This window comes from Balaenoptera ricei, chromosome 9 (genome assembly GCF_028023285.1).
Source record: "Balaenoptera ricei isolate mBalRic1 chromosome 9, mBalRic1.hap2, whole genome shotgun sequence".
NCBI classification, from domain to species: Eukaryota; Metazoa; Chordata; class Mammalia; order Artiodactyla; family Balaenopteridae; genus Balaenoptera; species Balaenoptera ricei.
This window is the reverse complement of record NC_082647.1, coordinates 114,212,214-114,237,406: the sequence shown is the minus strand read 5'-3', so window position 1 is coordinate 114,237,406 and position 25,193 is coordinate 114,212,214. Positions and strand designations below refer to the sequence as shown.

General features: G+C 43.3%; 1 protein-coding gene across 1 annotated transcript in view; it reads left to right on the top strand.

Moving 5' to 3' along the window:
- The first annotated feature begins 4,145 nt into the window (after nt 1–4,145).
- ABCA13 (ATP binding cassette subfamily A member 13) overlaps nt 4,146–25,193 on the top strand; it is a 326,117-nt gene continuing 305,069 nt past the window's right edge. The window contains 8 exon segments of the mRNA XM_059932550.1: nt 4,146–4,194; nt 4,476–4,599; nt 15,787–15,941; nt 19,137–19,165; nt 20,397–20,564; nt 22,530–22,576; nt 22,669–22,799; nt 24,910–25,045. Of these exon segments, the coding sequence (XP_059788533.1) occupies nt 4,146–4,194; nt 4,476–4,599; nt 15,787–15,941; nt 19,137–19,165; nt 20,397–20,564; nt 22,530–22,576; nt 22,669–22,799; nt 24,910–25,045 (839 nt within the window).

The following is a 25,193-nucleotide window of genomic DNA, read 5'->3' as shown; positions in this document are numbered from 1 at the left end:
GTGATGATGGGATGATGATGATGATGGTGGTGGTGATGATGGTGGTGATGGTGATGATGGGATGATGATGGTGATGATGGTCGTGATGGGATGATGATGGTGATGGGATGATGATGATGATGGTGGTGATGGTGATGGGATGATGATGATGATGATGGTGATGATGGTGATGGTGATGATGGGATGATGATGATAATGATGACAATGATAGTAATGATGCTGGTGGTGGTGATGATGGTGATGACAGTGATAGTGATGATGGTGATGATGGGATGATGATGATGATGGCAATGATGGGATGGTGATGATAATGATGACAATGATAGTAATGATGGTGATGGTGGTGATGTTGGTGATAACAATGATGGTAGTGACGCATTGATAAACCATTATTAATAACTTCCTCTGCTCCAGGAGCTTTATCAGCAAGACCATTTTGTTTACCTGGTTTGAAACCTCAACAGCATCACTCCTTGAGAAATGATTGCCTATTTTGTTTCTATCAGACTTATGCCCACTTGAAATATGGATAATGTGGTTAATTCTAAAAATGTTACATGAATAAAAATTACTAAGGCATGGCTTTTATCTAAAATAGTATGTCACCATTCACAATTGTGAATTAATGTATTTATTCATTTGGCAAATAATGTTTTGAGTGCCTTCGTGTCCCAGGCCTTGCTGAGGATGAAGTTGTGGACAAGGTATTTTCCCTGCCCTTCCAGGACTTACTGTAGGGCCAGACTATTATGATCAGTGGGACAATGGCATGATGGGACTCTGTAGAGTGTGCATGTGAGCACAGAGGAGAGGTGAACGCTCCATTCTAGGGAAAGGCTTCTGAGGAGTTAGCAAATGTGAAACTTTTTCAGATAAAAGAGTTCAAAGGAGGAAAGATCTGGGCAGGGCAGACAGCATGGGGAAGATTGGAACTAAAAGGAGTTCATTATGACTAAGAAGCAGAGATGTGGCTGGAGGAACAAGCAGGTTCAGATCAGTAAAGGCTTTGAAGGATGCTGAGGATGGTGACTTCCCAAAGGGCACCGAGTAGCCACCGAACGGTTTCAGGAAGGTCCTCCTGGGAGGAGTACGTGGGGCAGTGCTCTAGGTGCAGGCAGAGGTGCATTTGAGATGGGGGGCTGGACACCAGGGAACACAAGGTGAGTCATGGGGCACTGCGTCACCAGGCCTGGCCTGAGCGGGAGGAAGAGGACAGGTTCCTTAGAGGTGAAGGGGGGACCACAGCAGGCTGGATGTTGTGAGGAGAGGGCACCTCCCGCTGGGGCACCTGGGCGGAGGGGCACCCTTCTGAACTGAGGAGGCACAGGAGGGGCTCGGGGGCTGTGCTCCGTGTGGCCGGGAGCACCCCCGAAGGGGAGACGCTCCTGGGGCCAGGCCACATGAGGAGCACACGGGGGGCAGGCCAGAGGGACAGCGAGGAGCAGAGGTGGAGGGACAGGAGGAGGCCGCGCAGCCGCGTGGGGGGCACTCCGGGTGGCCACGGTGAGCAGTCCCAGGTGTTGTTGCCTCGTGGGCGGGGGAAGGGCTGACACGTCCCGTCGCCCAGGGCGGCTCGGTGGGCGGGGACATGGAAGGCAGGCTGCAGTGCCATGGGGAGTGCTGTGGAATTTGCAGTGAGAAACTGCAAGGCCTGAATAAATAATTTCTGCTCAGTTATATCAACTGTCAGTCTTTTTTTTTTGGTTGCGCCGGGCAGCTTGTGGGATCATAGTTCCCCAACCAGGGATCTAACCCACACTCCCTGCAATGGAAGCATGGAGTCTTAACCACTGGACCGCCAGGGAAGTCCTCAACTGTCAGTCTTGATCTAAATATGCATTCTGAAAGTGGACAGGGGTATTTTGGAAAAGTCTTCTTTAAAAAATAGCGGGTCATTTATATACTTTAAAAATGCAAGGGTACAAAGCTCCTTTCACAAGGTTGCATGCATGTATATTTGAGGACCTGTAGCAAGCGCACTGGGTGCTGGCTTGCGTCAAGGGCTGGGCAGGAAGGGGGGAGGCCAAGGGGAAAATGAAAGTGAAAAGAGACAACAAACAGAAGGGCTTTGCATGGGCCCTGGGGTCAGGGAACAAAGTGCAGGAGAAGTAAGGCAGGGCCGCTGCTGGGGGCAAGACAGCAGGTGGGAACGTCGGTGTCACAGGTGGACGACGTGCCATCAAGGATTGAGGGCCAGACCCCAGTCAGCAGCGGCTGATGAAGATCTTGAGTGATTTCATCATTGATAACAGAGCATCAAGTCTACAGCGCCGTGTGTTACAGGGCAGCCCTGGCACGTGGGACCAGCAGCCTAGAATGTTCCTTATGCTAAAGGATGATGCCCGTCCTGAAGCATTTACCCAAGCTCTTACTTTCTGTCAGGAGTACAGTCCCGACGAAGAAGTGGCCTTGGGGACATCGGAGATGATTTTTAGAGGCTGACGCAGATGATTGTATGCAGGGAAGAGAAGCCTTTGTCTCAGTCTCAGTGGGGTCCTGACTCCAAATCACTGAGGACCACACTTTGAAGCCCCATCTGCCACCCCCGATGTGTGAGCCCAGGTGTGGGGTCTAGCCCTGTGAGTCTCTTTTCCATAAAGGCAGCCGATTTTACCTGCCTTCAGGGCTGCACCGAGGACTCAGTGGGAAAGCCAGTCCCGAGTCTGTGCCCGGCACAGGGTGTGGCCCAGAGGAGATAACCAGCAAACATCCACGCCCGTCCCTCGAACGCCCGCTGTCCTGGGGTGGCCAATGTTACTGTACACCCCGTTGAGGTGACCACCATTCCTGCTGTGTCCCTGAGGGAGACGGGAACAGAAATCACAGTTACTAGCCGGAATGTGACCCCATCCCTTCGTGGTCTCCAGTGCTAGGACAGGGCCGGGTCCTGAGTTGAGAACCCCCCTGCCCCTTCAGCTTAGAAGCCTACTCATTTGTCTTTCCTTCATTCATCAAACATTTACTGACTGTCACAGGCAAAGCACTGAGCTCAATGCTGGGCGTAGCAGGTTCCCAAGTCCCAGAGAGTAAGATTATCGCCCAGACCAAACCAGACTGGAGGGGAAAGACTTTCATCAGGGTTTTACGAGCTACTGCATGCTGGGTTAGTGCTGGCCGAGCTGTCTGCACTCGTCAGCACCCCGACTCTTCCGTCCATATGGTGATGTGAAGGGGGAGTGGGGGGCACATGTGACCAGCATTTTATGGAGGAAAGTGGCTTATTTTAATTTAATTTAATTTTTTTACTGAAGTGTAGTTGATTTACAATGTGTGTCAATCTCTGCTGTACAGCAAAGTGACTCAGTTATACACATACAGACATTCTTTTATTTCATGTTCTTTTCCATTATGGTTTATCCCAGGATATTGAATATGGTTCCTTGTGCTGTACAGTAGGACCTTGTTGTTTATCCATCCTATATGTAATGGTTTGCATCTGCTGACCCAAACTCGCAATCTATCCCAATCCCCCCCACATGCTCGGCAACCACAAGTCTGTTCTCTATGTCTGTGAGTCTGTTTCTGTTTCATAACTAAGTTCATTTGTGTCATATTTTAGATTCCACATATAAGTGATATCGTATAGTATTTGTCTTTCTCTATCTGACTTACTTCACTTAGTATGACAATCTCTAGGTCCATCCATGTTGCTGCAAATGGTGTTATTTCATTCTTTTTTATGGTTGAGTAATATTCCATTGTATATATGTACTACATCTTCTTTATCCGTTCATCTGTCGATGGACGTTTAGGTTGTTTCCAGGTCTTGAATATTGTGAATAGTGCTGCTATGAACATTAGGGTGCATGTCTCTTTTTGAATTATGATTTTGCCCAGATATATGCCCAGGAGTGGGATTGCTGGGTCATATAGTAATTCTATTTTTAGTTTTTAAGGAAGCTCCATACTGTTCTCCATAGTTGCTGCACCAACTTACATTCCCACCAACAGTGTAGGAGGGTTCCCTTTTCTCCAAGAAGTGGAAAGATCCTGAAAGATCTTGGACCCTATCCGGTTTTTCTAAACATCTTTGCATTAAATCATCTTTAGCAACTACACTTAAACATTAAGAATCCAAGGTGTATGAGACTTGAAAAATTTCCCAAGCTAAGAATTCCTCCGTTTTTTGTATGAGACGAGAGGAAATGTCTGCTCTGATTCTTCCCGCCCACGGCTTGTTCACAGCATCTGGAGGTGAGGGTGCCTGACAGAGATATTGACACTCCTCTGGCGGGAAGATGCGGCCAGGCAGAGCCGTCCTCTCTTGAAGCCTGTGTGCAGACCCTGGGGGAAAGGGGTTATTGCAAACGGTTTCTTACCTTTTTTCTTTTTTCTGTTGGACTGCTCAGATCTCCTTTAAATAAACAACAGGATTAGTAGTATAACAGCATGGTATTACATGTGACTGAACTCACTAGGTATTCCATTTCTGGGACCAATCATATGACTCATTTCTACCTTGTATCCACACCCAGGTTATTTGCAACCCCGGGATCTGCCCAGCCGGGGCGTTTTCCCCTTTGTCCAAGGCCTTCTTTGCAACACCGGGTCGAGGTGCAGGAACACAAGCTATGAATGGGCCACAGAGCAGCATTTTTGGTAAGAGAAACACAAGCATCCTCTTCAGAATTCATGGGAAGATGCTGCATAGAACAGGCACGAGGCTTTTAGTACAGCTTCCATAATTTGGGATGAGCCAGAGATCATAAAAAACACAGAATTTAGAGTTACTAGAAAATCAGTTTTATTAAATTCAGACTCACATGAAAGCAACCCCAAGTAGTGGTTCATTTCCAGTAGCAGGACTTTCCACTGCTGTTAAAAGAATCACAAAGTGATCGCTGATTAGCAGATGCCATTTGCTTGTCATAGTTTGTTTTCTGTAGGTTAAAACTCTGACCTCAAAATTACCTGCTTAGCCAGCTATTCATTTTGGTGCCAAATGCCCAAAAACAAGTATTTGTTTGAGTTACCCACTGGGTTTTTCCTGCTGTGCTGTTTTGGACCAGCATCCTGTTCGCAGCTGAGATACAATCTAGCCACTCACCTGGACCCGGTGACAGTAGCTGTCGTGACTCTGGATGATGAACCAGACTTGTGTTTGCCTGTGGCAGCAGTTTGCACCAAAGACCAAAAAGAGAAAGAGTGGGAGGTATTTTGTGTGAAAAGAGTCAAAATAAAGGGGGTTTTAACTTAGAGCACCCTGAAGGCTCTGGAAACTTCTCTCGGTGGAGTTAGGAAAGAAAGGAAGTGACTGATTCATCAGATAGTTTGTTTTTCTCGTGTGAATAATCTGGCTTTGCTTCCTCTGTCCTTTCTGGTGTTGCACAATCTAAAATATTTAAGTGTAAAGCCTGTTAAAATATGTGATCTTTATCTTTCAACTGTAAGTTACAAGAAGAGAATGAAAAGTTTCTAGATAATTTTGGACACATCTGGTACAATATTTGTCAACAGTGCTTACATTTTTTGAGAGAGGTAATATAAAAGTATGATATTAAGAAAATCATTTGGATGTAGTCTAAAATCATAACCCTGAAATACTTGGTGATCTTTTTGCATGTGTGGAGAAGAAAGTGCCTTCCTGGGAAAATTAGAAGCGATGGAGGCTGATCAGAGTTTCCATTTTGGGTCTTTCTTATATCTCTTCGTTGCTCAGAGTGGGAAATTTGATTGTAGTTGAAGTCGGAAAAGTGGGGCTTTGCACCCATACTCTACCTGCCCTGTCACTTCTTGTGTGCATCTGTGCAAATTCCTTACCGTCTCTGCATCTGCTTCTCACTCACCTCCTTCTCCTGTTGTGAGTGTTAAAGTAGGTGGTAAGGAAGCCCTTCCGTGGTGGGAGGTAACAATCACCCATCCTTATTGCTCTGGCTGTAGCAGTCACACTGGAGTCTCCACATCGGGAAAGAGCTCTGCCCTTGTCCTCCCCATCCACTCTGCATCCTCACCTCCACTTGCTGACACCAGGTGATCCCACAGCCTGGGGATGCCTCTTTCCACGTCCTGAGAACCACAGGCTGTTTCAGAGCCTTGGACGCTGATGGCCAAGAACAAAGTTCCTCCCAGGCCTAGTGGTGTCTGAGACCGAGGTCTTTTTTTTTTTTTAATTGGAGTATAGTTGCTTTACAATGTTGTGTTAGTTTCTACTGTACAGCAAAGTGAATCAGCTCTACGTATACATAAATCCGTCTTTTTTGGATTTCCTTCCCATTTAGGTCACCACAGAGCACTGAATTCCCTGTGCTCTACAGTAGGTTCTCATTAGTTATCTATTTTATACGTAGTTTCAATAGTATATATAGGGAAGTCTCTGTTCTCCCATATAAATTTTACAAACTTGTTGTCAAGGTCAATTAAAAAACTCTATTGGGATTTTGATTGGAGTTACGTCAAACCCAATGACATAGCACATCCTTTAATTTACCTTATAGCTTTACAATATTTTTGCATAAAAGCCATGCATATTTTTTGTTAAGTGTGATATGATTATAGCTTTAATTTGCATTTCCTTAATCATGAATGATGTTGAGTGTCTTTTTGTATGTTTATTGGCCATTTGAATTTTTTGTGTATAAAGTGCTTGTTCAAATCTTTTTGCAATTTTTTAATTTTTAATTTTTGGTTTTACTGAATTCTTAGAGTTCTTTATATATTTTGATTGTAAATCATTTATCAGAAAGATGTATTGTGAATATTTCCATCAAGTTTCTGACCTGTCTTTTGAAGAGCAGAGGTTTTTCCATTTTGATGAAATACAGTTTATCACTTTTTTCTGTTTTGGTTTGTGCCTTAAAAAAATCTTTTTTTAATTGAAATATAGTTGATTTATAATGTTGTGTTAGTTTCAGGTGTACAGTAAACTGATTCAGTTATACATATATATATAAATGTGTATATTCTTTTTTTACGTTCTCTTCCATTATAGGTTATCACAAGATATTGAGTTTAGTTGCCTGTGTAGGGAACTCTAGTAGGTCCTTATTGATTATCTATTTTATATATAGTAGTGTGTATATTTTAATCCCAAACTCCCAATTTATCCCTCTCCCCCACCTTTGATAACCATAAGTTTATTTTCTATGTCTGTAAGTCTATTTGTTTTGTAAATAAGTGCATTTGTATCCTTTTTTTAGGTTCCACGTATAAGTGATGTGATATGATATTTGTTTTTCTCTTTCTGACTTATTTTGCTAGTATGATAATCTCTAGGTCCATCCATGTTGCTGCAAATGGCATTATTTCATTCTTTTCTATGGGTGAGTAATATTTCATTGTATATATTTCTTTGTATATATGTACCACATCTTCTTCATCCATTCATCTGTTGATGGACATTTAGGTTGCTTCCATGTCATGGCTATTGTAAATAGTGCTGCTATGAACATTGGGGTGCATATATCTTTTCCAGTTAAGAGTTTTCGTCTTTTCCGCATATGTGCCCAGGAGTGGGATTGCTGGGTCATATGGTAGCTCTGTTTTTAGTTTTTTAGGGAACTTCCATACTGTTCTCCATAGTGGCTGCACCAATTTACATTCCCACCAACAGTGTAGGAGGGTTCCCTTTTCTCCACACCCTCTCCAGCATTTCTTCTTTTTGATGATGGCCATTCTAACTGTTGTGAGGTGATACCTCACTGTAGTTTTGATTTGCATTTCTCTAATAATTAGTGATGCTGAGCATCTTTTCACGTGCCGTTTGGCCATCTGTATGTCTGGTTTGTGCTTTTTGTATTTTTCTCTAACAATGAAATATTTGCCTAATTGAAGATCATTACAATTGCCCACTGCAGTTTCTTTCAGAAATTTTGTAATTTTAGCTTTTGTTTGGGTGTACGATCCATTTTCAGTTAATTTTTATATATGATGTAAGTGTTGAGGTTTAGCTTACATATGGTTGTCCAGTTGTCCTAATACCATTTGTTGAAAAGACTATCTTATGCCCATTAAATGCTGTCGGCACCTTTGTTGAAAACCAATTGATGTGATAATACCATGTAGATCTGGTTTTGCCCTCTTTTATTTCAATGGTCTTTAGGACTGTCCTTAGGCCAATAATCTAACTATAGCTTTAGAGCAAATGTCTTGAAATTAGGTACTATAAGTCCTTCAGCTTCGGTTTTTTTTCCCCCAAAAGTATTTTAGCTCTTCTTTGAATTTCCATATACATTTTAAAATCAGCTTATTTATTTCTACAAAAAAGCCTGCTGGGATTTTGATGAGGATTACGTTAAAAAATAGCCTTATAGAGATTTACCTCACATACCATAAAATGACCCATTTGAAGCATAAAATTAAATAGTTTTTAGAATATTTACAGAGTTGTGCAACTGTCACCACAATCAACTGTAGAAAATGTTGAATCACTCCGAAAAGAAACCTGTGTGAATTAGCTCTCACTCCCTTTCTACTGTCTCCCCTGCTCCTGGCTCAGGCATCTGCAAACTGACTTTCTGTCTCTGTAGAACTGACTGTTCTGGACATTTATAGAAGTGGAATTATGCAACTCTGGGTTTTTGGTAACTGTCTTCTTTCATGTAGCATAATGTCTCATGGGTTCATCTGTGTTGTAGCAGGTGTCAGTACTTCTTTTTATTGCTGATCAATTAACATCCCATTGTATACCATATTATTTTGTTTATCTGTTCAGAGGTTGATGGTCATATGAGTCGTTTCTACTTTTTGGCTATTATGAATAATGCTGCTATGCATGTGCTACCCTTGGACAGTTTTTTGTATGGGCATGTGTTTTTTTCTCTTGAGTATACGCGAGGTCATATGGTAATTCTATACTTAATATTTTAAGGAACTGTCAGGCTGTTTTCCAAAGGCTCCGCCATGTTACCCTCCCACCGTCAGTGTTGAGGGTTCTGTGTCTCCGTATGCTCACCAGTACATATGCTTCTTTCCTTCAGATTATAGCTGTTCACGTCTGTGGTGCCATATGAAGTGGTAACTCTTGTGGTTTTGATTTACATTTTCCTAATAGTTAATGATGTTGATAGTCTTTTCATGTACTTATTGACCATTTGTATATCTCCTTTGGAGAAATGTCTGTTCAAATTCTTTGCCTATTTTTAATTGGGTTATCTGTCTTTTTATTACTGAGTTGTAAGAGCCCTATATATATTCTAGATACAAGTCCCTGAACAGATATATGATTCACATGTATTTTTTCCTGTTTTGTTGGTTGTCTTTCCACTTCCTTAATTGTATCCTTTGAAGCACAAAGTTTTGTATTTTGTTAATGTCCCACTTGTCTATTTTTTCGTTTGTTGCTTGTGCTTTTGGTGTCATATCTAAAAGGCTTTGGCTAACTCATGATTATGAAGATTTACTCCTATGTTTTCTTCTAAGAGCTTTATACTTGTAGCTCCTATATTTTGGTGTATGCTCCATTTTGAGTTGACTTTTGTGTGTGGTGTGAGGAAGGGGTCCAGCTTCATTCTTTTCCATGTGGATGTCCAGTTGTTTCAGGGGATTACATTTAACCTGTAGATTAGTTGGGAGAGAATTGATATCTTAGCAACATTGAGTTTTCTAATCCATGAGCATAATATATCTCTCTATTTATTTAGGTTTTCTTGAATGTCTCTGAGGAATGTTATTGTAGTTTTCAGTTTTATACACATTTTGTTAGATGTATTCCTAAATAGTTTGTGTTTTTTGGTATTGTTTAAAAAATTTTAAATATGGACAATCAGTTCTAGTGGCTTTTAAATATATCTCTTAAAATTTTTTACATACATGATCACGTCACCTGGAAATACAGTTTCACTTTGTTCTTTCTTATCTGGATGCTTTTTCTTTTATTTACAATTTAATGTATTCTTTATTTACCTTCTTTATGTTCAAACTTAGATCATCGATTTTATACCTTTTCTAATATAAAGATTAAAAGCCTTATCATTCTTTCTGAGCACTACCTTACTTCATCTCACAAATTTTGATTTGCTGTATTTTTGTTTGCATTAAGTTAAAAATATTAACTGATTTCTACTGTGGTTTCTTCTTTGACTTATGGGTTATTTGTAGGTCAGATGTTTAGCTTCTAAATATTTGAAGATTTTCCTGAAATCTTTTTATTACTAATTTATGCTTAATTCCACTGTGGTCAGAGAATTCTATGTGATTTAGGTCTTTTTAAATTTGTTGAGACTCATTTTATGGCCCTAGCATCTGATCTCCTTTGATAAATATTTAATGTTACCTAAAGCGACTACTTGCCTTCTGCTGTTGTTGGGTGGAGTGTTGTTTAAGTCTTCAGTATCTTTACTGACTTTCTGTTTGTTCTATAAATAATCAAGGGAGGATTTGAAATCTCCAATCATAATTGTGGATTTTTTTGTTTTTCTTTTCAGTTCTACTGGTTTTTGCTTCATTTACTTCAGAGCTCTGGTATAAGTGCATACACATTAGGATTGTTAAATCTTTTTCATATTGACTCATTTATCATGATATAATTTTATCCAATTATCTCTATTATACATCATGCATACAGCACATTATATATGCAATGTGTCATGTAAAATACAATATACACATTACATTACATCCATTATATAAAATATTATATTATAATGCATAATACATAATATATTATAAAGTGATATATAATCTTTTTATCCCTGGTTGTATTTCTCTGAAGTCTACTGTTGATATTTACATAAGTACTGTAGCTTTCTTTTGATTAGTGTTATATGATATCTCTTTTTCCATCTTTTTTACTTTTTGGCTATCCGTTTCTTTATATTTAAAATTTAAACAGCATATAGTTGGTTCTTTCTTTATTATTCAGTCTGACAATCTTTGCCTTTTAGTGTTTAGACCAGTTATTTTTAATATATTGGATTTACATTTTGCACTTGTTTTCTACTTTTGCCATCTCGTTTGTACTCCTATTGTCCTCTTTGTTGCCTTTGTTTATGTAAATTGAATATTTCTTATTCTTTAATGTTTCTCTACTATTGACTTATGAACTATACCTTTTGTTGTATTTTTCTAATGGTTTATGCAATTTCATACTAGTGTACATGTATCTGTAGGAGTCATTCCTAGAAGCAGAACTGCAGGTCAAGTGGTAAATACATTTTTTATCTTAATGGCCTTTTCCAAATGCTCCTATATGGGGGTTGTAATATATTGCACTCTATCTTCCAAAATATGAGGCTATCTCTTTCTCTAGTATGGCCAATAGAGGGTCTTGTCCAAGTTTTAGATTTCTGCCAATCTGATTTCTCATTAATTTCTTGATGAGAAATGATATAACAGTGCAGTTTTAATTGCATTTTTCTCATTATGGGGGATGTTGAACCTATTTTCATATCTCTGTGTACAATTTATACTTACTTTCCTGTGAAATATCTTTCATGTCCTTTGTCAATTTTTCTCTCGTTTATTATTTTTCTTCTTGATTTCTAGAGACTCTTTACATATTAGGGAGTTAAACCCTTTATCTGTGACATGAGTTGTAAATATTCTTTCTGGAGTTTGTCATTTGTTATTTGACTTTGCTCATTTTTTTAACTTTCATTTTGAAATAATTATAGATGCAAAGGAAGTTGTTAAATAGTACATCAAGTTCAGCTTCTTCAAATAGTGAGATCTTATATAACTATAGGACAATATCAAAACAGGCAATGGGGGCTTCCCTGGTGGCCCAGTGGTTAAGACTCTGTGCTTCCAATGCAGGAGGCCTGGGTTTGACCCCTCGTCAGGGAACTAGATCCCACATGCATGCCACAACTAAGAGTTTGAATGCCGCAACTAAGGAGCCCGCAAGCTGCAACTAAGGCCCAGCACAACCAAATAAATAAATAAATAAAATATTAAAAACAACAATAACAACAAAAACAGGCAATGGACATTGGTACAATACTGGTAAGTAGACTGCAGGTCTTATTTCCCCAGCCTACCCTGAAAACAAACACAGGAGCTCTTCAATTTGGGGACTGGCTTGGAAATCCCTGGTGAGAATTGAGCAGGGGAAACCAAGAGGGTGCTGGGGACAGAGACTCTGAAGTTCCATTAAGCATGTGTAGCCAGTGTGTCTGGTCTGGAGTTTGGATTAAAAAAAAAATAGATCTAAAGAATGTCCCAAAGACTTCTTGTTTGCTTTCTTCTTTCCTCAGATAGGAGTTCCTCAAACTTTGCCTCTCTTTTAAACCCTAGACCTATTACAGGTTTCAAAAGCCTTTACATCCTTGCAAGCACCTGCCCTGAGTTACAGGTGGGCAGTGAAGGTGGGGTCTGGCTGGCCTTACTGGCCACAAGGCAGCTGTGGGGAACCCAAGACAGCGTTCTTAGGAAAATTATTTTTACATTTAGATCTGGTTGTCTTAAGAAATAATTCTAATTCTGTAAGAACTTGTCTCATTTGTAAACCAATAAGAAAAATTAGCACAGCTTATCATAGAAACAATAATGATATTGCTTTAGCTTTCTTTGCTTATTCCTGCAGCTCTTATGCTGAAAATGTGTCTGTCCCAGAATCAGCTATATTATTACTGCCCTTTATTCTTCTTTAAAGAGAGCTGGGAGCTGGACTCTGTGCTAATTTACACAGATTCCCTCTGCTGACCCTCCGACAACCCTATTAGGTGGCTCATGTTATGATCCCATTTTAAAGATGACTTTCCAAGGGAGACATTGCTTGAGAAGCATTTTGGTTCTGGGGGACCCTCACTGGGCCTCCGTTTCCTCATCTGCAGACTGAGGGAGGGCCCTGAGCAACTCCTCCCACCTCTGCTGTCCTCAGGTCCTTCACTGAAATCGCACAGGGTTTGCTGGATGGTTCCTGGCCCTTTGAGAGTCTGGTCTCCTACTGGTCTGAGGGCCACCAGACCAGTAGGAGACCTTTTCTTGTCTTCCTGCATCAGATCTTCTTTGTCCCCCTCTTCCATTCACGGCTCCTCCCATACCAGGCAGGGAGGAATGTCGCCTGATAAAAAGACCACAGAAAGGGACTCAGGAAGGAGGAAACTGGTCTCCACCCAAAACCTATTACAACACTGGGATTTCCCTGGGGCTGCAGAATTCATTCTCTCTCTCTCTCTCTCTCTCACACACACACACACACACACACACACACACACACACACACATTTAATCCAGGATTTTCTATGTATTGTTTTCTGCTATAAACACTTCTCATGTTAGTAATAGTTCATAACTGGTCTTAAGGACAAATTGAGGTAATTTTGGAATAATAATTAGAAAAATAACATAAAACCAGGTCGTTATTACAGGGAAACTCCCCTTGAATTACATCAGTCTCTATGATCTGGTGATTCTGTGGTTCCCGGGGGGAGATCAGGTGTGGGTGAGGCAGGAGAGTGCTGTCCACAGCCTCCAGGGGTCATTTTTATCCTTTAATCCGAGGCCACAACAGAAGTAATAACTGATTCCTTCTGCTTTTGGAATTCTGAGCCACTCATGGTGAAGACCACACTTTAAACAGTGAGATTTCCGTCAAGTGTAACCAGTGCTGGGCTATCAGGGCCTAGCCCTGGCTCTGCCCTATCCAGCCCCTTGCTTTTGGCAAATTCATGTTGATTCTCTGGGCCTCATCTCTTCATCTCTGAGTGGACTGACCTGAGAGGCATTGAATTTATTTTATTCGTCACTAAACCCTTGTTGACCCTCCTTTACTTCCTTATAGGTGGTGACAGTCTCTGGTGGGGGGGGGGGGATGATGCAGCTTTGCTTTTCTTCGGTGGTGGATTTACCTGTTGACAACTCTTCCTTCAGTCACCGTGTGTGGAAATTTGTAAAATAAAGGGTTTGGGAGTTTTAAAAAATCTCATGGGTTCTATAATCTTTTAATCAAGAAAAATTTCCCCCTTTTTTTCCTCTTGGATATGCTAAATGTAACTGGACACCGACTTTCTTTAACAGGCTTTCAGCAACTTGTGAAATGATTCCCTATTTTATTTTAAATCAGTGTTTTCTTTCTGATTAAGATAAGTCCCCACTGAATTTGAGATCAGACGTAGACATGGTAGATAGTGTTGATTTTCAAGGTCGTGAGAACGTTTTCTCTTGTTTACTAGAAAAGAAATCTTTTCCCCCCATACATGATATGTATAAAGTTAAGAAAAAACATAGCAATTTAATCATCACATTCCATTAGAATTACATAATGTTTTTAAAATAAAAATTCACCCCAGTATATTTTAAAGGTCGAGTTGGCTTTATTGAATGATTCATGAATCAGGTAGCTTCCCATCTAGTAGGTAGAGGGGCTCCAAAGGGCTACAGAAAGGGAGAGGTTTTTAAAGGCAAGACAAGGAAGCCACAAACAAATAAGATTATTTTAGGCTTAGGTCACCCACCTGTGTCAGGGACAGAAGGGGCCTATGTGGCAAATTATCCTTCTTTGGAGGGTGGAAGGGATTACCTCTTTGGTGCTGATCAGAACATTTCACACCGCCCAGGGTTATATTCCTGGGGAAGGCCGTAACTGCAGTTAGGTTAGGTATTAAGTCTTGGTTTTAGCACAGGGGACTACATCCAGGGCCTGTCATTTCTTTTCTAACAGTGTGCCTTTCCCCACACCATGGGGTGAGCGCAGGATCGCCTGTACTAGAACCACTAGGGGGCATGGGTTAAAATGCAGGGTCCTGGACAGGCTCCAGGCAGCGGGTGGGAGGTGAGGCTGAGAGTCTGTATCTTCACAGGCTCCCTCAGTGGTCCATCAGCCCACTCGAGTCGGACTCTCTCTGCAGGAGTCTGTTTCCAGGAGCCCCATTTTTAAAGACAAAAGGAAATCCTTTCACAAGCATGTGCTGTTATGCGTTTACCTCTTCTCCTAGAACTGGACATTTACTTTGTGCCTACATCTTGCTCTTTTAGATCACTGCTCTGATGGACATTATTGTTTACACATTTCACATTTACTAGTGTCTTCTAGTAGTCAAATTACTCAAAGCTAAAATAAAATTAAAGGCAACAAAACAAAACCAAACCTGGAGTGGATGTTTCTTACAAATTCGATAAAGGGAAGCTGCGTTTCAAGCGTGAGAAGACAGGGAACATCCCAGCAGAAAACGGGGCCTCGGCCTTGACCAGCCAGCATGGGTGGCACCCCCTCCTGCTTGCCAGCCTGTGTGACCGAGCCTGACTTCTGTCCTTGGTGTCCAGATGACCGCGAACTCGGGTCTTGGCAACACCCCGGCTTCTGCCCCCCAACTGACCGCTCACAGGGAGGTGCCCCCAGACCCTCCCTGGACGTCCCCCAAGGGTCCCTCTGCCTGACACCCTGTCTTCCCCATGCCGTGGCGGGGGGCGACCCACCCTCCCTCCACTGCAGACTTTCCTGCTCACTCCCCATCTCACCGCGGTTGACTGTCCTTGGGGCCTCGACCCAACGGGCATTTGTAATAACGAGGCGTCACTGGGGGCTCGTCCCGTTCCCTCCGCATGCAGGGCCCCTGTTCACTGCTGGGTTGGCTCCCAGCACCTTGTTCAGGGGAAGTGGTATAATATGTGTTGAATAAGTGAAAAAGATGAAGTGACTAGTAAACATATTAAATGGTTGAGCCTCACAGATAATAAAGCGATTGAGGACAACTTTCTAATTTTAAATTGGCCACAGTTTTTTAAAATGACAAATTCCATTCTGGACGAAGATACAGTAAAGTGGGCTGTTGGAGTTTTGGTGGAAGTGTACATGGGCACAGGGTTAGTTGAGAACACTTTGGCCTTGGGTGTGAAGAACCTTAAACGCTGAGGAAACTTGTGCCTGTAGAAGAGTTCTACTCGGGTATTTACTCCAATTCTTTAAAGTTCTTCTAGGTTCCCAACTGCAGCTGGAGCTCACAAGAAAGTTGATGACCTGGCCTTCTTAAAGGAGGTATAGGACCTCGCCCAGGAAGTTTATGAAATGATGGACAAGGCGAGAAACTTACAAAAACTTTGGGTAGAAAGATCCAAGACCCTAGGCAAGTAAATCTCTGAAACTCTCCACCCCATCCCTGGTCACAGGCTTAGGTGGGGCCCCGTGAGGCCGTGACAACACAGGATGTCTGTAAAATCCTGTTCATGTTTCATACCCCCTCCAGCGGCCATCGCTGTGGGTCTTAGAAAAAGCCACCCACCTCCAGGGACGAGGCCCGGCACCTGGGGCAGGTTGGGAGCCTGGGCTGCATTTCCGCTCCCTCCTTCACAGCCCTGGGGCACAACCTTCAGAGGGGCTGCAGCCCTTCCCCCTTGTCTCCGAGGGTCCAGGGCCCCTCCTTCCACTGGTCCTTCTCCTTCTCTTTCTTCCGTTGCTAACGTCCTTTCTCGCTCCCTCTTCCTCTGTGTTTAAAATCTGTCCCCAGGTGTCACACACACAAACACACACACACACAGAGACACACAGACACAGACAGACACACAGACACACATACACACACAGACACAGATACAAACACACACACAGACAGAAACACAGACAGACACAGACATATGCACACAGATACACAGACAGACACAGAGACACACACAGACACACACACATGCACAGAGACACGCACACACTTCCGATTCCTTTCCTCCTCCCTGTAGACTTGGTTGGTCTTTCTTTGTTAGTAACACTGTGATTCTGGCCTCATGATTAGCTTGCTTTGATGACAGACCTTTTGGATTATTGGGCTGCATTATTTCTGTTCACGATGAAGCATGTCTACAGTCTAGGTCAACTCTTCTTTGTAAATCCCCAGTAAAGAAAGTTCAGTGGATATAGGTTTTGACGAGCTGGGTTGACAAGTGGAGAAGCCTGGCCCTCAGAGGGGCAGCTCACTGACTGTCTTCACACAGCCAGGTTAATACCTACAGACTTCATCAATAAACCGGGGCACAGCGATCCTGTCCTTTCCTTTTTTTTTTTGTTTTCTTAACACTACCCCATCTACAGCACCCAGAAAAATACAGGACATTCAGTTAAATGTGAATTTCAGGTAAACAACAGATAACATTTTACTGTAAGTATGTCCCAAATATTACATACTTAAAGTAAAAATGTAAATGGGCATCTTATGTTTTCATTTGCTAGATTGGCAACCCTAAGTACCCACCTCGAATTTATATATATATATATATATTTTTTTTTTTTTTCCCATGGAATATATACAAGAAAATAGAATGAAGCATTTGGCAGAAAATACAGAAAGAGCTCTTCAGAGGAGATAATAAACATTATGTGTTATTCCTAAGAGAGGAAGCAGCGCCTTTGTCCAGGGTGGACCGCTTTGTCCACAATGGACCCAAATGCAACAACAAAAAACCAGAGTAGCTTAAACACCCAAGGATGGGTTTCTTATATGAGGTTCTGTCATGGGGTCATTCTACTTTCATAAAATTTTTTCCAGCGAGGTTTCCAGCGTTCTGTTAGAGGGGGAGCTAATATCTTGAGGTGAAAACCCCACTTGATTTTCAGTTTGCTGCTGTCTGAGCCGTTTCCCATGGTTTATGTGTAAAAGGAAACCGCCTCTGCTCACAGCACTTCTGGCACCAAATGTGTGGGTTCTCCAAACCAGGCGACTTCCCAGTTCTCGTGGACCCCAACTGGGTGTCCTGTGACTTAATCCGGTTCTAACAGACCCCGTAGCTGAGGCCTCAGCCCCACAAGGCTGCTCTCACTGCAGTCCAATAGCAAGGAGTGGGTGCCCGGGGTCTCCACACTTCAGTCCAGCTTGGCTGTAAATCGGGGGTTCTCACAACTCTTCCTCAGGTCCTGTGATTTGTTAGAATGATTCACAGAATTCAGGGAAACACTTTACTTGCTATTAGCGGTTTATCATAAAGGCTACAAATGAACAGCGAGATGAGCAAGTTACAGGGCAGGGTCTGGAGGGTCCCGGGGCTCGGGGCGTCTGTCCCTCTGGACGTGGTGTGTGGATGTGGTCACCAGCTAGAGGCTCTCTGAAGCCATCATTTCGTGTTTTTGTGGAGGTTCCATTAGGTAGGCGTGACTGGTTAGATCACTGGTGATACACTGCATCTCCAGCCCCTCTCCACTCCCTGGAGGTCGGGGTTGGAGGGTGGGAGATGAAAGTTCCAACTCTAATTGTTACTGACCTGGGCTCTTGGACTCTTCAGTCAATAGGAATGGACAAGGGGCCAGGTGAGAAACCCAGGCAAGGCTTTACTGGGGCTTCTGCTGCACCAGGGAGAGCGAGAGCAAGTAACCGATGCCCTTGCTCGCTCCCGTTGGCGGGGGCAGGAGTGGTGAGTTGGTCACTTAAATGTGGTGAGGGTGGAGGCAGGTGCTGGGGTCGGGCCAGCAGGGATGCTTGGGTGGTCTACCCACCCCCTTGGTGGTGCCCTGCACGGGGATTGTGTGCGGGACCCTGCTTTTGCTCCTGACACCTCTGAAGCGGCAGCTTGGTTTTGGCCTTTCTGTATCTTGTTCATATTTGCCCCAACTGTGCAGGCGTGCAGTTATTTTTAGTCCCTTATAGTTTCTTTGTATCTGTTGCTCCAGGAGACGTTGGTGCAGGTGCAAGCACTGCAGCAAAGGTCCCAGGTCCCAGCCTGTCTCAGAACTGAAGCCATCTGGGGGCCCCAGCCCCAAGCATGTCATTAGCGTTCAGAGGCACTCTTGTCACTTGGTAGATTGCAAGAGCCTTAGAAGCTCTCCTGTAGGGAACAAGGACTAGTATAAAAAGAGATGCTCCTGTCTCACCCATCCCTCAGGAAATGATGAGAGTTTAGGAGCCTGTGTTAGGAACTGAGAGCAGAGACCAACATACATTTCTTATTTTATCACAACCGGATTCCAAATATAATCTGAAAAATCATATTTTCACTTTTCTCTCCCTCTTTAACTTTTTTCTTTCATTGTTTTTCTTTATTTTCCTTTCACTCTCTCTATCCTGTCCAGAATGCTCACAATGCCTGTGGATTAGAGATTGATAAGATAATAAATACTTTTTGGCAAATTGTTGAAATTTGGCTTACTAGTTAAATCATTTTCCAGGAATTTACTTAATGTGTTTTGGAAGTCGAAAGTGACTGTTTCCTTCAGATTTATTCTTCGGTTTTGTGTAATCAAGACTCTGTGATCGTCCATTTGATTTTGGAACTAGAATAGCTGCTCGGCACATGCTTTCTGCTTGCCGACTGAACTAATACCTCTGACATCTTTATTGTAGATTCTTCTTGTGGCTCCAGTTTTTTAACAGTGAGTATTTTAACAAAAGTTTGAAACTTAATCTTCAGAGACATAGTGGTGTCAACTGAAAAAAAATGCACGACCTAAAGGTTGAGAATTACATTTTATTTGTTGGATTTTCTGAGGACTTAAGCCCGGGACACAAAATCTCTGATCGCTCTGAGGGACTCCTCTGAAGAGGTCAGGGAGGAGCCAGGATGTATAGGAGTTTTTGCACCAAAAACCAGGTAGTCAGAGCACCAAAAGAGTACTGTAAATTAAAGAAAAAACAAGCATCTTAAGTGAACAAACTCAGCACTTTTCTATGTATGGGAAGATGCAAGAGTCTGGGCTCGCTGAAATCATTCCTTGGATATGCGCCTCAGCTACCTGTGGTCAGTGTCCTGCTTTTCTCCATGCAACACCCCTTGTTTACTGATACGACAGGCAACATTTTTCATCCACAATGGTTAAGTTCAAAACATTGATTTTAATTTATTTTTCAAACATGTCTTTTTAATGCTTTGATTGTTAGTAACACTGTGTAGAAGCTGTATTTGAGACAACCAGAATCACTCAAGAGATGAATGAGTGATGAAAGACGAGTTTTACTTTTCTCAAGTAAGGCTCTGGGTTTAGAAAAGCAGAGGGTGGGCATTGAGGCCGGGTGTTGGTGGGTGACCCAGAGAGAGTGGCTTTAGAAGACAGGCATGCGGTCCACCTGATCTCATTAGGTTGGAGATTCCTGTGTTTGGCACAAACCTTTGACTAGCGTTAGGCACACAGCCTTCAGTTAAGGCACTAATTATTGATGGGGGGACGTTTTGCTTTCCCAGGGGCATTTGACAATGTCTGGACATATTTTTGGTGTCATGGTAGGGACAGAGGAGGGATTTTTGTGTAGACGGAAGTACTCAGTTATATCAGTCATGACTGTGTTCAGCTGCAATAACAGAAAAACCCCAAATAACAGTAGCTGTTCCAGTTTTGTCCAGATATGAACAGTTTATCATTTATTTACAAAATCTATCTCAAAATCTTAGAAATTGGTTCAGCTTGTTACAAAAACAGACCTCTACCTCTCTTCTCCTGTCCAAACTTCCACAAAATTTGAAAAACCAACCTAACAGAGTAATTTTAAAATCGAGTCTTTTCAAAATCGTGACCTACTAGGCACAACTCTGGACTCCAGGGGTTCTGCGTTCTCACAGCTTTTGCAGCCCTGCCTCCCCATCATCTACCTGGTGTTTTGCTCTATCAGATGGATCTCAGTAAGACTGAGGAGGTGATCGCCAAGCTGGAGAGTCTTCACCGGCAGCCCCCCGTCTGGGATTTTCTACTTTTACTGCCAAGACTCTATGCAAACAATGTCCATGTGGAAGACGGCTGGCCTCCTCGGGGGAGGACACGTACTCCGCTGGGTTCTGAGGTAAATGAAAACGAGAAATATAACTAATTACAGGTGATTTGGTTTTTCCTCCTCACTTTTTAATGGGAAAATATTTCTCTGAGTGATTGATACAAGAAAACCATGCAGAATGATGTCACCTGAAAATGGCTGGACCCTTGCATCTCCACGCCTGCCCCTCATCTCCCTGTATAAATATTTTACGTTAAGTGCAGTGATGTTCAGGGCATGTGCTCCCGGATTTTAAAAAATTAACATTATATCATTAATGTTTCCTATGTCCTGATAGTCTTCAGATGATCATTATCAGTATAACTCTCCATTTTGATAAAGTATCATAGACTGTAATTTTCTTGATAACTTATAACTGGTCTTTGGTTGTTTCTAAGTTTTTCATTATTGGAGATGTGACATGAACATGATACTTTAGTTTCTTAGTAAAACCTGCTGCAGTGTCCCCAAATATTACCCAGAATTGCTAACTCAGTTCTTTCTGCTGCGGTTCAGTGAGCAGCACGTTGGTCTCCTTCAATGGACCTGACCCCACGTTACCCAGGGGTGACCTTTGAGATGACCCCTTCCCATGGTGGGTTTCCCACATTTTAATAACATGGTCTTTTTGTTCTCCAGTTGAACTCTTTTGTGTAAACCTGTTGTATGAATATGGTGTTTTATTAGTAAAAGTTGAGATTCTTTCCAGATTTTTAACTGTTACTTGTTTTATCTGCCATCAGTGGGAGCGGCCAACACCACCCCCAGGCCAGGGTGAGAGGGGTCCCTGCTCCAAAGGGGGCCCTACTCTGGCCTCTGCAGCAGCCACGGCTCAGGAAGCCCATGGGGCAAGGGAGTGTGTCCACAGAGCCCCCCACCCTGGAGCTCCCTGCCCTCAGGTCTAGAGCCCACTGAGGGCATCTCTCTTCACTGGAGTGTGCACCCAAGGCCCGGGGTGTCCAGCGGCAGCTGCTGGCAGGAGTGTGGATGGTGCTCGCATGTGCAGGCCGAGTGTCCACACATGTACACGAGGACTTTGAGGTGCAGACAGAGCTGGGGGGCAGGCTGGGGAGGGGTCGGCTTTGGGACCAGGACTCCCACCCCTGGCGCATTACATTCTGAGGATCAGAACATTCTGAAGTTGAACAGGGCTTCGCAATTTGTTATGAAGGTGTGTGTGCCAACATGGGACAGCGGGGCATAGTTGACATGTGTTGGTTTGATTTATAACGTGAATATTTGTATGTGGTTGGTGTGCTTCCCTTGGCCTCTTGCCCTGAGCCCTGGGCTGTCAGCAGTAGACACGAGAGCCCGAGGGCCCCCATCAGAGCAAGACAGCCTTTGAAATTAGAAGGTATTGGTGGTAGTTGTTGAGCCACATAAGCTCCAGCATTAATTGTATTTCTACATTTTACGTTGGTGGCACAAGTATCAAGAAAGTCCGCGTTCATAGAGATTAAGCATTTGCATGTGGAACCAGGTTCCAGAAGCATTCTGTTATCTAGGGAGACCCTTCCCTACACAGGGATGTGCTTCCTCAGCGAGAAGTGCCAGAAAATAGCCTGTTTGAAGCACAACTTATGCATTACTGGTGTTGCAAAGAACTAGACATGTTCCCACTTGGATTGAACGGATTTTCTAATTTACAAGTTTCATTGTAATTAGTTATAAGATATTGATTCTTAGGAAACAGAATTAACACTGTAGACATGTGGGCTCCCTTGTTCTGTGAAGCAGTGTGAAAACAAGTGACTGAAGCCTTGACACAGCCAGAGGCGGGGGGGTGCGGGGGGGGAGGACAGTGGGGGGAGGGGGAGGGAGAGGGGCGCCGCAGCAGGTGCCCCACCCCGCCCCGAGTGTCAGGCTGAGAGTGGGAACTTGGAGCCAGCAGGCTGCTGCGCACAGGTTTCTCTGAGGGGACGGCGTTTTGTGCCCGTCGGCTGCCCGGGTGAACACAGGAGAGCACTTATCTTTCGTGTCTGGTTCCTGGTCCAGGGACTCAGGGTCGCACTGACAGCCCCGGGAGTGGGGAGTGCGGACGTGTGAGTTGCAGCCATGTCCTGCGCGGGGCGGGGCCGGTCACGGGGATGCCACCTGTGTTGCTGATGGTGCTCTGCTTCTGCTTTGCTTCTAGTTCCTTATCAGCTCTGGAACATTTAGACTGGCCGCCAGTCAGCCTCACCTTTTCCAGGGTCTCTGAAATGGTGCTGCATGTGGCCATTTCGGTGCTGGTATTTCTGCAGGAGAACGGAGCAGCGGCCATGGGTATGGGTGTCTTCACAGCTGTTATTATGACATTTCACTGTTGGCACTGGTTAAATTCATCGGCAGCCACCACAGAGCTAAAATGCTGTCCAGAGGAATGATTTAATTAAAATATCAACTGCAAGAAAGAATTGGTTGTTTCTGTTTGTAAAAGATAGACCTAGACTGAAAATTTGGGAATCAGAGCAATCTGACTTTCTACCATTGTCGAAATTCTGCAGTCACTGCAAATAAAAATGTTATTTATAATTTAAAAATAGCTGATTTTAAAGTTCTTGGACTTGATGTTCTCTAAGCATAGACCTGTCACTGGTTCTTTGATTTTCATCTATCCTCCCTTCTGAACTCGTATCACTGAATTCCTATGAGGAAGAAAGATTTGAAAATCAATAAGGCCAGTGAGAGGAGGCAGGTGATGTGGATTTAGAAAGCCCTCAACTGAATAGACAGCCTTTCCACAGGGGAAGGTGGGATTGCTTAGCTCTATTCTTGACCCAGGTATCCTTTCTTTCTTTTTTCATTAAATATTCATTTTATTTTATCTTACTGACAAATAAAATTATATATATTTAAAGTGTACAATGTGATGATTTGATATATGCACACGTTGTGAAATGATTACCAAAACCAAGCTAATTAAAACATCCATCACTTCACATAGTTGCCTTTCTCGGGTGATGATGATCTCTGAGTCAATCTCAAGTGTCCCATGGGGTGTTACTAACTGTAATCAAGAGTGCTGTGCAGGAGATCTCCAGAACTTCATCATCTGAAACTGAAGGTCTGCTCTATGGCCAGTGTCCCCGGCCTGGCACCCTGGCACACACAGGAATTGCTAGTTTTAATCTCAGAACCAGTCCTTTTCCCCAGCCGGGATTCCCGGGTCCCCCACTTCACCACCTCCCCGGAGTTCCCCGTGACTGTGCCTTGTCTGTTGCCCTCTCAGCCTTAATTTCAGGGCACATGGGGTCACGCAGCAGCAGGTGGGTTTGCGGTGCTGGCACACGTAGGGCTCAGCTGGTGGTTGTTGAGTCGTGATCTGAAACCACCTCGAGCTGGGTGTTCAGATGAAGGTCCACCTTGGAATTTATCTGCTTTTAGGTTCGCAGTTGCCAGGCCACACTCACCAGAGATCATACGACCTTGGATGTCTCGGATGTGTATTCTGGGGGTGCCACCTCTTCATGGCATTGCTGGGTTGCTTGGGAAGCTTTATAGTTTTATATCTTGATTAGCTCTGTTAGGGGAAACTTTTCCTTTGGTTTTAAATAGTTTTTATAAATATGGTTTTAAAGACTCCACAGTATGTTATGCTATAAATATACCGTAATTTATCCTTTCTTCACAGTGCTAGACACTGAGCTGGTTTTCAATATTTAATCAGTATAAAACCAATGCAATAACATTGTGGTACATGACTTTTCCCTCAGGTACCTTATTAGTTTTCTTGAGGTAGATTTTTTTTAAATAAAATTATTGGGTTCAATAATGTGAATTTCATATATTTCTTGAGCTATGTTATCAAATTAGCCTCTAGAAATTTGCAGTCATTTATGTCTGGAAGCATGTGTCATGTCACCACACTATAGCATCCCATATCAGCTTCTGTTTGCTTTTCCTGTTCGACAGTCCAAATGGCCTTTGGTCTGCATTTGCCTTTCTGTTCGAAGTGGAGAAGACATCATTTTCCGAATGACTTTCGACCTGTGACAGTGTTTTTTTTTTAAATATTTATTTATTTATTTGTTTTTATTTTTGGCTGTGTTGGGTCTTTGTTCTGTGCGCGGGCTTTCTCTAGTTGCAGCAAGTGGTGCTCAGGCTTCTCATTGTTGTGGCTTCTCTTGTTGCAGAGCATGGGCTCTAGGTGCACGGGCTTCAGTAGTTGCAGCACCCGGGCTCAGTAGTTGTGGCTCACGGGCTCTAGAGTGCAGGATCAGTAGTTGTGGCACATGGGCTTAGTTGCTCCGTGGCATGTGGGAATCTTCCCGGGCCAGGGCTCGAACCCGTGTCCCCTGCATTGGCAGGCGGATTCCCACCCACTGCGCCACCAGGGAAGCCCGTGTGACAGTGTTATAGCAGCTGGCAGTATAAATCACTGATTGTCTTGCAGAGTCAGGATACAGCCTGTCCTTGAAGGAGCTGGTGTGGGACCCACAGAAGGTTCAGGCTGACCTGAAATCCCGATTCGGTTTTGATGACCTTCACGCAGAACGAATCCTGAATTATTCCGCTGAACTACAGGAGGTGCACGTGCTCGACAGCTTCTCAGGCTTGGGGTTTCTCTCGAAGCAACCCCAGAAACTGCTCATGGGGCCGCAGGATGGGAGTTCCCTTATCGAACGCTGGCTTCTTGGCCACGGCGGCCGCCACTGTGTCTGGCTTTTCTACAAGTGC